The sequence below is a fragment of the Mercenaria mercenaria genome, chromosome 5 (genome assembly GCF_021730395.1).
Source record: "Mercenaria mercenaria strain notata chromosome 5, MADL_Memer_1, whole genome shotgun sequence".
In the NCBI taxonomy this organism is placed as follows: Eukaryota; Metazoa; Mollusca; class Bivalvia; order Venerida; family Veneridae; genus Mercenaria; species Mercenaria mercenaria.
This window is the reverse complement of record NC_069365.1, coordinates 91,941,908-91,955,248: the sequence shown is the minus strand read 5'-3', so window position 1 is coordinate 91,955,248 and position 13,341 is coordinate 91,941,908. Positions and strand designations below refer to the sequence as shown.

Genomic DNA, 13,341 nt, shown 5'->3' with positions numbered 1-13,341 from the left:
CAGAGTTTGTAGCAGTGTAACCTTCATCAAAAGTTAAGCTGTTGTGTTAATTATTAAAGTATTTTTAGAAAAGGAATTTAGTTTGTATGTTGCCATGGTAACATAATTCAAATTATATTTCATTGAAATTATGGATTTGTATTTCAATAAGGATCTACAGTATATAATGTAATGGTAAAAGAATGTTCACTTTTTGTATTGTCAGTTATAACTAGCTAGTGAAAAAACAGATTATGAGGAAAGGGATGACTGAAAATGTTTATTCTTACATAACTTACTTTGTTATAGAACATGGCTGTTTTAAAGTTTTTATGTGAAATTTTCAGATTTCTTTCCTGAGTACTTAACTTATTAGAAATACTTTTTTAAAATAAGCTCTTGCTTTTAAGTATTATTGTAGGAAAGGGAATTTAAAACATATGTCGCCATGGTAACACAATTTTCCTAGAAAATATGGAAAAATTTTAATTAGCTGTACTTTCTAGTATTCTACTTTAAAATAAGCATAAACAATAAAAAAAATCAATATTAATATATGTTTCATTTACTTCAAAATAGTTATTTATATTTCCAGCAGGTAAAAGGCAAGTTATGAAGAAACAATGACAGAAATGTCTTATTCTTATAGTTATTACTCATGTTACAAACACTGTCATAAAACAAAACATTTTAACTTTTTAACATGAAATTTTGAGATAATATTTTTGAATACATACCACTTTATAATATTCAGTTATCTGAAACACTTTTCCAAATTTAGCTCTGTTTTAAAGTACTATTGTAGAAAACAGAATCAAATGCATATGTTGCCATGGTAACATAATTTAATAATGTTTTTATAAGAAAATGTGAAGGACTTTAGCCAGCTAGATCGTTGCACTTTAAGTGAATATCTAAATATTCTTTGTAAAAGAAGATTCTTTTATTTAAAAACAGCCAGTGATTACCAATAAGTGAAAAACACAAACTGAAGAAACAACGACTGAAATAGTTTATTCTTGTGGTTATTACCCGTGTTACGAAATCTGTCATAAAACCAAACATTTTATATCTTTTCACATATAATTTTCAAATTTTACTTTCAAATACATATACTTCATTATATTCAACTTACAAGAAACATTATTTTAAATTAAGCTTTTATTTTAAGTACTATTGTAGAAAAGGCAATTTATTGCATATGTTGCCATGGTAACGCAATTTGAATAATGCTTTCATAGAAAATATGAAAGATTTAAATTCGCTTTTTTTTTTCTGTTTTAAGTAAGCATCACAAAAATAAAATTTCATAGTAATAGAAGGTTCTTTTTTTCCAAAGTAGTCATTTATTTTTCAGCATGTAAAAGACAAGTTAGGAAGAAACAATGACAAATCGTCTTATTCTTATTGTTATTACCCATGTTACAAAAACTGTCATAAAACCAAACATTCTTAATATTTTCATGGGAAATTTTCAGTTTATTTTTGTAAATACATATGCCTTAAAATATTTTACTTTTAAAATCCTTATTTCAAGCTAACATGTTTTTTTAAAGTTTTATCATAGAAAAGGGATTTTAATATATTTGTTGCCATGGTAAACACAATTTTAGAAATATTATTTATAGAAATTGTTTTAGATTTTAATTGATTATCATTTTGTGTATTAAGAATGGGATCTTACTTATATCATGCAATTGTAACAAAAGATAAATTTATTTCAGAATTGTTAACCATTACCAGTATGTGAGAAATAAAGGATAACTGAAATGTACTGTTTTTATTTTTAATATCTATGCTACAAAATCTGTCATAAAATTGACAATTTTGAAGATTTTCATCTGAAATTTTCAGGATTTTTTTCTGAATGAATATACTTTCTAAATATGCAAAAACCTGAAATTGTCAAAATTCCTCATCTGGACCCATTTTCTCAGTCATGGTCACATATAATGATTTTTACTCGTTTCTAAATTCTAGATACTTATGTGTATTTTTCACGGTTATTTTTTAAAGTAGAATGAAGAAAATAATACCATCGCATCAGTTGATTTTCTTGAAATTTTACTTTATTGTTTACAAAATAATTTTCAAAAGTTGTGGAAATTTTAAAAAGAATGTACGATTAGTTGTATGAAAGATATTGTCAACGTCAATGGAAGTTTAGTTGAGAGGACAAAAAAAAAGAAAAAAAAAACAAGAGTCATGAATCAAGAAAATTTTTGACCTTTTTCTAGACAGATATTTTTGTATTTATCCGAAAATTCTTTACGCAATAGTGGATGGGTACAAATGCGAGCAGCATTTTATGAAAAACACGAAAACACGACATACATGTGTATTGATATGTACGTAAGCAGACAAAAACGCTTTCGGGAAGAATCGCTGCACAAATGGAATAAGGGTGAAAGGGGACAAATAGACGTATTGAATTTTCATGAAAAAAAAGTTTAGACCCATAATATGAAGAAATATTTAGGATTTCTTTTTACAAAATTCCATTGAATACGATTTTGAAAAAAAAAAGCTACTTAAAACACATATTTCAGGCAGAAATCGTTGATTATTTATTCTCAATAATATTTTTCCTAAAAATATAGATGTCAAAATAGTTAAAACATTTTTTTGCTGATTGTCTACATTTTGGGAATTACAGTAGAATGTGTTTGGATATAGAAAGGCTGGCCCTGATGTCAATGATCGAAGATCAATATTCAATTTCGAGGTGGTTTTGAAATCCGAGCTCTAAATTTCATGCTAACTTTGAATTTTGAGCCAGGAAGATCGAAATTCAACACCATTTCATTTTGAATTTCGAGCAGAGACTGAATTTCAAGCAAGCTGGAAGATGGAAACTCAAATTTTTGGATCGTATCACATATCGTGGAAATGGCAATATAGTATTTTTTGTGAAGAATATATTTGAAATAATGTTTTTCTCAGGAACGGCATTGTTTACCTGCAGGGTATATAAAGCTATTTCTATTTAAGACTACACACATGTATGATTATTTTTTTTTTACATTTGTTAACTGCTTAGTTATATATAATCACTGTTGAATTAAGTGGAGGCAAAATAAGTTTGCAGTAGATTAAATTGGGCTTTTACAAAATATGGATTTCCAGATTTCCATCTTCTAGTTGGCTTGATATTCAAGAACAGACAGAGATTCGGCATCTAGAAAAAAATGGTTTCGGTCTTCGATCTCCCTAAGTCGAAATTGCAATTTTTTGAAAATTAAAATTCCGATCTTCCAACTTAATAGAAATTCAATTTTAGCTCAAAAGTCGACGTTTAGAAAAAAATTGTTTCCATCTCTGAGCTGGCTTGAAGTTCAATGCTTGCTCAAAATTCATCCCCAGCTCGAAATTCAATATTTTGTTGTTTTCTTTTTTATAATTTCTTTTATTTATTTTTCTGTTTTTTTTTGTTTTTTTTTTTGTTTTTTTTTTGTTTTTGTTTTGTTTTTTTTTGTTGTTTTCTTGTTGTGTTTTTTGGTTGGGTTTTTTGCGCCTTTTTGAAAATTTAGAGTCCGATCTTCCAACTGAATCGAAATTCAATCCCAGCTCAAAAGTCGACGTTAAGAAAAAATTGTTTCCATCTTCGATCTGGCTTGAAGTTCCAAAATTCAACCCCAGCTCGAAATTCAACATTTTGAAAATTTGATTTTCTATCTTCCAGCTGGCTTGAAATTCAGCCCTATAGATATAATTCAACTTTTGTAGGCTTGAATTTCCATGTTCGGGCTGGTTCGAAATTCAATGCTGATTCAAGGCTGGTTCGAAATTCAAGGCTGGTTCGAAATTCTTCCCGAGCACGAAATTCGGCTTTTTTTGAAAATTTGACTTTCGATCTTAAATTTGTCTCAAAATACATCTTTTTGAGATCTTTTAAATTTCGAGCTGGCTTGAACTTTAATCTTAGCTGGAAATTGATTCTACTCAACCCGGGTCTAGAGAGAGCGGATGGTAGCTCGCATTTTCACTATTGTCCATGAACAGCAGCATTATTTGTGCTGTGAGGTGACCGTAAAAGGTCTCCCCGTACATTCAGTCAGAACTGTTATATTTCGATTTCTTCGGGGCCCAGTTGTTGGAAACTTTTACTGACTTGATTTTGATTCATAATATTAGGCATGATGGAAACCACTCGTATAATATTTTAGTTTTACTGTAAAGACGTTTTAGTGTTCATAATTCTTAAAACATATTATGTTTTACTAAGTCTTCTTAAATGTTGAAATGTAACTCTAAAAGTTAATCAATGTTTAGCTTATTCGCCTGTTAAAGATTGAACAAATGTGCCCATATCGTTCAGAACGACATTTATGTTGTGTTATTGTACTGATGTATGTTTCAGCTTGAACTTTCGCTTTGGCTAGTTCTAATACTCTCGCTTTAATAGCTTTGTGTATTGTTTAATCACCCCTTTGACATGGTTCCTGCTTTTGGTCAAAGACCACCAATTCAAAAAGGTACAGGCAACGTACTGGGAATCAGGTAAAAGTTTACTTTGGAATAACGTCTGTGCGTTCTGATTGGTCAGTCATGTAAACAAACCAAAGAAGTCATTATATTTTTCGAAATTGATACTTTTACTGCCTTTTTAGTATTTTACTATAAATTTTATCAAAATCTGCTTCATTTTATGTGTTCTTTGAAAAAAAAAGTTGTATCAAACGAAATTTCTCCAGTCTTGCCAACGATGTAAACAGGGCGTCATCTCATTCACATGGAAATTACTTAATAGGCGCGTAGCTACCTATACGCCAATACGCCCGTGAATCCTCATAATTTTGCCATTTTTTTTTCAACGGTTTTGTTTTCTTTTACATCTTTATCCTAGATCTAGACTTTATGCGTGCCAAATCGTAATAAGTGTACTATATGTGATAAAAGGGGCGTTAATTCAAAGCCCGGGTGTTAGTTTTAGAACATGTCAGGGTATTGGTGAACTGGTATGATTGTTTTGTTTTTGTAAGCTTAAGTCAAATGTCAAAAGTTCCAGTTACAAAAATGTTTTAATACTGTTTACTAGCTGCAAGTTATTAATTTGCAAATTCATCCAAGTTAAATAAAGTATCACTATTTATAATGGTTTTCGTCAGATAGTTTGGAAGAACTAAGATAGTTCTTGAAAAACGTGTAATTAGATATACATGTTTCGATTTAATGGAAGGCCGTACACACCATAATGTTATAAGTATACAGGGAAATAATTGGTGGTCTCTAACCAATAAATTTTGTCTTTTTGCAGTATCTGTGATAAGCAGGCTCCATAACCTCAGACTGCGTCAAAATTCATGTTTGTTTAGTTCTGCACATTGTATTCTCGCTTAGGGTAAAGCGCTTGTTTTAACTGGGGATCAAATAAGCCGCTTTTCATGGAATTGCACATCGAAGGTTCTATGCGCACCGCCGTATGAATACATCTGCGGATGTCTCTAGAGTATATTCTGGAACTTACAACATGTGTAAATGTTGAATTCTGCTCAACCCGGGGCTAGGGGCGTGGGTGGTAGCTTGCATTTCAACTACCGTCCATGAACAGGCTCAATCAAGCCGAGCCTACAATATGTCGTGTTAAAATTCAAATTACGATCTTCAAGTTGGTTTGAATTTCAATTCTAGCTCAAAATTCGATATGTAATTGAGCTGAATTTTGATTTACGAGCTGGCTAGTATGCAGTTCAACATGTCTGGTGTTGAATTTTGACCTTCCAGTTGACTCAAAGTGCAAACTAGCTCGAAATTAGATTTCGATTTCCCATCTGCGACGAAAGTATCGACGTAAAATCAGATTACCCTAAAGATCAAAAGTCACAAAATTACTAAACCCTAATGACTGTACGGACTAATTGATGTAAGTCTCAGGATCATATACTCATTTTTTTTCTATTTCTTCAAGTTAATATAACCGTGACGTCCAAAAGAATATTTAAGTCGGTGATATAATTAAGTATTGCCTTTCAGAGAGGTCGATGTGAGAATTTGTCGACCCAGAAGAATTGATACCGGCCAAGGGCTTAGCCTGAGATTGATCCCACTTCCCAGGTCAATATTTTAGATAAAAATAGAATCCATCTACTGTTTGGTATACATAGGATATATTACAAATATTACAATAAGATTGAACAATGAGAATAAATATCAACTAAAGATTTTCGTTTATTTTAGCTTTTATTCATGCGTATTTTTACAATCTCAGTCCGAAATCAAAATTTAAATTCCCTGTCAATGGTGAAACATCTAATGACGTGATGAACTTGTTTTCAACTGATCTGTTCAGTTCAAATGGAGTTACAGAATGTGTCAGTGATTCAGAATCACGTGATTCAAAGAGACAAGCGTTTGAAGATCTATTCGTGCTGAATCTGTCCGATTCAGAATGATTAATGAAGCGACATTGTCCGGAATGGTATAACCTCTCTTCGGATTGGGCAGCATTTCCGGTAAAACGACAGGAAGTAGAGAAATTGGTTCCGGCTAAACTGTTTGGAAAAGGCTTGTCAACACTGTTATCGTCTTCATTACATTTCCCTGTTTGTTCTATTTCTTTGCTTTTTCTAGAATCTCTTCTCTCTTTCGCTCTTCGGTTTTGAAACCATATCTTTATCTGTAAAATAAAAACACGTGTTTATTGTAACCGGTGGCCTGAAAAAGTTCCGATTTTAAATGTATGTAATATTCAAAATAATAAATAGACAAATATATATGTGTGTGTGTGTGTATAAATAGAAAATGATTTTATGCAATCTTTTCCACATTTCACAGGCCATGCATAATATGTTCGCTAATTTACACTTACAGTATATCCTTGACAAACACTTTAAAAACATACCTGTCTTTCAGACAAATTTAGTTCTTCTGAAATCTTTGCCTTCCTCTCTGTTGTAATGAATTTGTTTGTGTTGTATTCTCTTTCCAGTCCCTTTCTCTGTTTCTCTGTGTAAACCACCCTGTATTTATCCTTGGTTCTAGTCATACCTTCCGCTGGTTCCACGCGCTTTCGCCAGTAAAAAGGATGGTTTCGGTCTTTTCTGGCGGTAGCCGAAGAAACTGGAAAGCTGGATCCCACTTCGGCTTTTGACACACAAAGATTCTGTAGCAAGTTTGCATTGAATGCTTGTTGGAAGCTTCCTTGTTGATATTTAGCGTTAAGTGGTAAAAAGTCTTGGCAATACAAATTGTTTGCTAAAAAGGCGTCCGTCCCCAAAATGTGTTCACTGCCTGAAAAGTAGTTTCCCGGCTCTGTAGCGCAAGAGACATTGTTCCCAGCACAAAGCTCTGTTCCAACATTTGTTCCATACACATTTCTTAGACTGCATGCGCTGTAACCTGTGTAAGGATGAAAACCGCTGATTGTTGACTCAGAGGATGTTTTGCCAGCCGACATCGACCCGAATCCAGGACTGGCTCCACCCTGAAATCCAGTAGGCATGTTGTATCCATATACCCCAGTCATTTTGAGATACAATATCAAATTTTGGCAATCAGTTACGATATAAGTCGTATTTATTTTATTTGTTACTGTGTAAAGAATATGTTTGTGAAGGAGTGTGGGGGTTAAGCTTTATATACCAATTTAGGAGACAGATAAAAATCGAGTTCAGGAGACTGGATCTATCTGTTTATCCTGTCTCCCAGCCAGATCATCTTGATTTCAGTGGTAATTAATTCATTTTAACAACTTTTTATTTTAAGTAAAACGGTGTAATGAATCGGTCGATTAATTTATGAAGAATCAAGTTTAATTATGTTATGAATCGATCGATTAATTTATGGGGAATCGAGTTTGATTAATCGAGCCGATAGGAAATCGATGAGCTAGAAGGAACACGACGATAAATTGTTAACATGTAATTTACGAGACACCTTAAGTGCAATCAGATGTCTGTGCAGTTTAAAGGTAATCTTTTTCTTAATAATTCATGCTTCAATGTTTAATTGTTTTAATTGTTCTAATGCAATTAAAGTTAGAAATAAATATTGGTATAGAAAAAAATTCTATAAGCTCTGTCTACAGTCTGGATTTTTACCGATACGTAAGTGCACATATTACCAAATTTCGGTATTTTTTTATTCAGTAATCTTCATTTATATGTTTCTAACCCTTGGATATTTCTTGCAATATATTTGATAATTGCAATACATGTAGTATATTTATCAAATTTCTTACACATAAAGGAAAATATGTCATTGATAACATATTAAGATGACATTTTATTTTCACGAACTCTACCCATTTTTAAAAAGTCACAAAAATACTTATACAAACAGTAATTTTATACAATGAGAAAATATGATTGATAAGGAATAAGGATACAAAAGCGTACAATTTGACTTTTCACTGATATATAGTCAACTATCAAACCAAATTTAAAGTTGTTCCCGAGATATGAAAGGATAGAAAGAATGTCTGTTTTTGTCATAAATTCGCTCGTTTCTAATTCCTAAACATTTATGTGTATTTTTGTGACCATTTAAAGAACAAACTGAGGCAGTAGAATAAATAAAAGAATGCCATAGCATCAGTTTTCAAAATTTGTGGAAAAAAGTCAAGAAATGTACGATTAGTAAAATGAAAGATATTGTCAGAAGTTTCGTTAAGTCACGGGGTTTCATTCAGGTAATAGTGTGAGTTTCAGTTTATTGACAAATCAGTATTTATACAATGCCTTTGACCATTTACAAAGACGTTAAATAAATATGGCCAAGAGGTTGAAAATATATACATACAATACAACAAACAAATACAATATACATCATAAATATTACACATTTCTAAGAAGCAGCAATAACTGTAAGTTTTTCCTTCCTAATTTTCATTGCATTATACACATATTTTGCAAGATTTCTAAAGGTTCTAACATTTGAACTAGACATAACATTTGTAAATTTAGTAAAATATGCCCAAGAACTGTTTTTGATAAATTTTTGGCGTAAATGTTCAAATGACGGACAACAAAGTAAGAAATGGTATTCACTTTCAATCTGATTTCTGGTACATATTTTGCATATCCTAAAACCTTGGACACAATGTAGGAAGAACGTGTAGACTTTTACTTCTTATTTCATAAACTAAGTCTAACAAACCGTTTTTTTCTTTCCTGTTTTCGAAATTCGACCACTGAGAAACGTAAAACAAAAACATTTTTGCTGTTAGCTAGACATGCTTTTGTATTAATCTGGAAATTCTAAACATAATCGTGGGCCCGCGCAATTGCGAGCAACAAGTTATATAAACAATGTCAGTAGACGAATATATGCCTTCGGGAGGAATCACTGCAAAAATTATATATAGGTAAAGGGGGGGGGAGAGAGAGAAAAAGACAAATAAAAACAGTTTTGACCCGTAAATAGAGAAATATTAAGGATTTAATTCTACAAAATTCAATGGATACAATTTTGTAAAAAAAAAAACGAAAAAAAAACCATGTAGTTATGAGTATCATAACGTAATACATAATGTTTGTATATCTCAATAGTTATCTTTTCCTAGAAGTATAGTTGTCAAAATACTTTCTTGAGATGATCATTTGAGCCGTGCCATGAGAAAACCAACATAGTGGCTTTGCGACCAGCATGGATCCAGACCAGCCTGCGCATCCGCTGGCTGGTCTGGATCCATGCTGGTCGCAAAGCCACTATGTTGGTTTTACCATGGCACGGCTCATTTATATTTGCTTTTAAGGCTGATCGAAGGTGTTTTGGCATCGTCGAGAAATTTGCACTAACACCGATTGAGATTCAAAATTTTGTGCTAGTTTTGAACTTGGAGCCAACCCGAAAATCGAAGTTCATCTTCATTACAACTGGAGTTGCATTTCTAACCAACTGGAAGATCGAACTTTAAGGACGAAGTAACATCGTTTTCTGGAATAGTTAATTAATAAAAAGCAGTACATTATCTGGAGGAAACAATTATTACTGATTAGTCAGAGAATTTAGGGAATGGATACCAGAGGAAAATTCCGGCGCTCCTACTTTACTGAATTTTGTAATCGCTGATCTTTTAGCTCCTATATTACCAGTTAGTTCGGTCACGAACTGCCTTATCATAATGTATGGCACATGCATGACATACATGTCACATCAGGGATATATCATTTTCCAGGTATGTTTTCGAGGAATCTGGTATAATGACAACAAAACAGTCTGAAAAGGGAATATATGAAAGGATGAATAAGATATAGCAAAGAGATACAAGCTTTAACCTTTAGCCTGCTAGCGGCAACTTATTCTGCCTTTGCGACCAATGCAGACATCATGGTCTGCACTGTTCGCTATTCAGTGAGTAAATTTTCAGTGAGCACCCCTTTCAATAATAACTGGTACTGCCCAAATTGAATGACGGACCAGTCCATTTTAGATATTTAGCAGGCTTAAAGTTAAAGACATAACGGCTAAACACTACAGAGTACAAGACCGGGCACAAGAGACGTAATTAAAACGTGCAGTTGACACTATCAATAAAGCCCGAATGTCACTGATAAATCATTATACTATCAATATGTGCACTACTAGAGTAGTTCCGCTTTAATCGTATATAGCCTTTTTAAAGATTTAAGGTTTTTCACTTTTCCTACTATATTCTGTTGGAGATTTATTTAAAGAATAAAAATGCCTACAGAAATAAGTAATTTCGTTATTCTTTAAAAAATGTATTCATCTCACTTTAGTATGCTGAACTTCAGGGTGAGCTGTTAGTAAAGGTGGATGGTCCGTCGTCCGCCGTCCTGTGTCAATATTTCTACTGAAACATGTTATCTTCTAAATACATTTGGTGGAAGTTGGCCGGAAACTTGGCCTGAATGTCCCTTAGATGGTCCTCTACAAATGTTGTTCAAAGAATTCCATTCACGAAAACGAAAGGATTAAAACATCTTCTTCTCCAAACCTGCAAGGCCCAGAGTTTAGACATTTGTAATTGTCAAGTGGTCTTGTATCATTTTTTCAAAACATTTATGTTAAGAGGAACGAAATTTTAAGTTGGGACTGAGGGAGGTTGGGGGCATACGCCAACGCTTTGAAATGATTTTGCAAAGATACTGTGATTTTGTGCAAGTTTAGCCTAAATATTTGACACAATTCATATTTCCATGTTATACATCTTCGAAAAGTTTTGACTATCGTCCAGACATTCCGCTTAAGAAGTTATAAATACTACTGATTCAGTATTTATAATATATTTATAATATCAGATATGATTTCTTTAAAAATGATAGAAATATCAATTCAAGGCTATCAAATATAGGCACCGGGTCCGCCCCTTTAAATTCTATCCTTGTTCAAGTGAAATGACGAGTCTGTTAAGATAAAGTTTTATGTGCTATTTTATTTCACTGAAACAATCCCGTTAAAATAAAATATTTTTGTCTTTAGTCAGTTAAGATGTTAACACTGTAATAGTATCAGAAAACGTAAAACTTAAAAACATGCTTGAAATGTATTTCCTTTATTAGACATCTTAAGATTATTTCAGCGCTCGCAGATAATATAAAAATGTCCGTCAACAAAATAATTATAAATAATCGAACTTGCGATCTCTGTAGTATATTATTGACCGTGCCTGGATCCAGGAGGCCGAGATCCGTGCCGGTCCCTCCATAAGTCAGCAGACAAGTATACATAAGTTTAAAGTTTAAAACAATTCAGTAGCGGTCATACAGAACAGAAGAGAACAGAACAGAACAGAATGTAATGTAATGCATTATTTATTTCATCAATCTGATTTTGAAATTGCGTCTCTTTCATAATTTTATACAAACAGTAGGTCAATGTATCAATATAAACACGTAATTAAATATGTGGCTAACTTATTTAAAATCATTTATTGTTAGAATTTAAAAGCGCTACAAATTTCAACATGCTTGGTATTCGCCCATTATTTAGAATAAAGTGTCTTCATGCATTCACATATCTACAGAAAAATATTTTTCATTACATTTATAGTCACTTTTAAGACGAAAAAATCCGGTACACCATCTCTTTCAAAACCATTTTGCCGTGAAAATTTGCATAAATCAAATTCATAAACGCACCATGTGTGAGGATTATGCCTCTAAAATTGAATTTCTGGATGTATTAAATCGCACTTGTTATATTTTATAAACAGTCTTTCTCAGTTGTTGACAACTTTGGATTTTACTTGGTACTGTTAAGATATTATATACTTTGAATATGGATATTTATTTAAAAAATACTGATTTATATAGCGTATACAGACTTCAATCACGTTTAAATTGTATGACTTCTTTTGTTAAAGAACTATGAGCAACAATGAGAAAAACACTGATGTTTGCACGGAGTTCACGCTCAACATGGTACGATATTTTTTTGTCTAGTGATGATAGTAGACAAAGAAGGCGTTTTAGATACTTGTCACGTGTGATGATGAATAAATGTTCCCTTTCTTGTCACTAGTCAAACATGCATGTTCTATTTGTTATATTCAGTAAATGAAGTGGGATACAGAGCAATTTTAACGCTTTTGAACGCATAATAAACTTTATTAAATCCAGTCAGTCACAGCGGGGCATCAAACTATTTATGTTTGTACACCATGAAGTTATGCATATTTGAGCTATATCATTGATACATGTAATACATGTATACACATATTGTCAATTTATAACTACTAAATGTGTATAATATTCACGGGAGTACACCTTTTACAAACTGTAACTTTATCCAGATTTGATCAAAGTGTAAATAGTAAAAAGAGCAGAAGCAATGGTCTAGTGGTATCACTGTCTGACTACGAATCTGTCACAATATAAGAAAAATGTGCAGTCAGGCCGAGACCTAGAAGTACAGTTCCGATGCTCTTCCGACCGAGCTACCCGGCCAGATCTACGTTTATCCCCGTTTTAATATTCAAGTCCTATACAATGACATATCTCCCCACCATTTTGAAAATCGTCGTCAAATTTCAGCAGGTACTTTATAAATCTAACAATTACAGGCGTCGGTGGCAAACCATTGTAATGCCGTCACGGCGCCACGTTGTGTGCCAAATGTGACAGGGTGAGAATGAGAACAATGTGTAGCCAGTCTGGGGTTCGAGCCGATGACCATTCGCTTGCAGGGCAAGTGCTCTACCGACTTAGCTCACTGACTGCCTGACACATATTCATCCCTAACGTCACCAAACCTGTACTGTGACAAAACCATGCAGGGATTTTTGAGTTCGGACACTCGCTCCTTCTGGAAAAAAAAAACGTTTCTAACATTCAATCTATCCCCATTTCATGGATGCTTTACATATGACTTGATTAAGAACCAGGGAAGATTCTCTCGTAGCTTCCTCCAAATAGAGTTAATAATAATTTTCTGAGACAATATGGATTTCTGGCGGCG

At 32.9% G+C, this 13,341-nt stretch overlaps 2 protein-coding genes across 2 annotated transcripts in view; one reads left to right on the top strand and one right to left on the bottom strand.

The window, feature by feature from the left end:
• Nucleotides 1-6,175: 6,175 nt before the first annotated feature.
• LOC123558650 (homeobox protein CDX-4-like) lies at nt 6,176-7,444 on the bottom strand. Its single transcript, XM_045350529.2, has 2 exons — nt 6,821-7,444; nt 6,176-6,595 (listed from the first exon to the last, which is right to left on the bottom strand). Exons 1-2 carry the CDS (start codon nt 7,442-7,444, stop codon nt 6,176-6,178), a joined length of 1,044 nt encoding a protein of 347 aa, XP_045206464.2.
• A 4,685-nt stretch (nt 7,445-12,129) lies between these two features.
• LOC123557929 (galactose-3-O-sulfotransferase 2-like) overlaps nt 12,130-13,341 on the top strand; it is a 31,385-nt gene continuing 30,173 nt past the window's right edge. The window contains exon 1 of the mRNA XM_045349726.2: nt 12,130-12,305. Within this exon, the coding sequence (XP_045205661.2) occupies nt 12,252-12,305 (54 nt within the window). The 5' untranslated portion in view covers nt 12,130-12,251. The remainder of the gene's footprint in view (nt 12,306-13,341) is intronic.

Excerpts from the sequence above, each read along its gene's own strand:
- LOC123558650 (XM_045350529.2), bottom strand. The coding sequence starts at position 7,444 with ATGACTGGGGTATATGGATACAACATGCCTACTGGATTTCAGGGTGGA. Across the intron at positions 6,596-6,820 it reads TAAATTTGTCTGAAAGACAG|ATAAAGATATGGTTTCAAAA; the intron begins GTATGTTTTTAA and ends TTTATTTTACAG.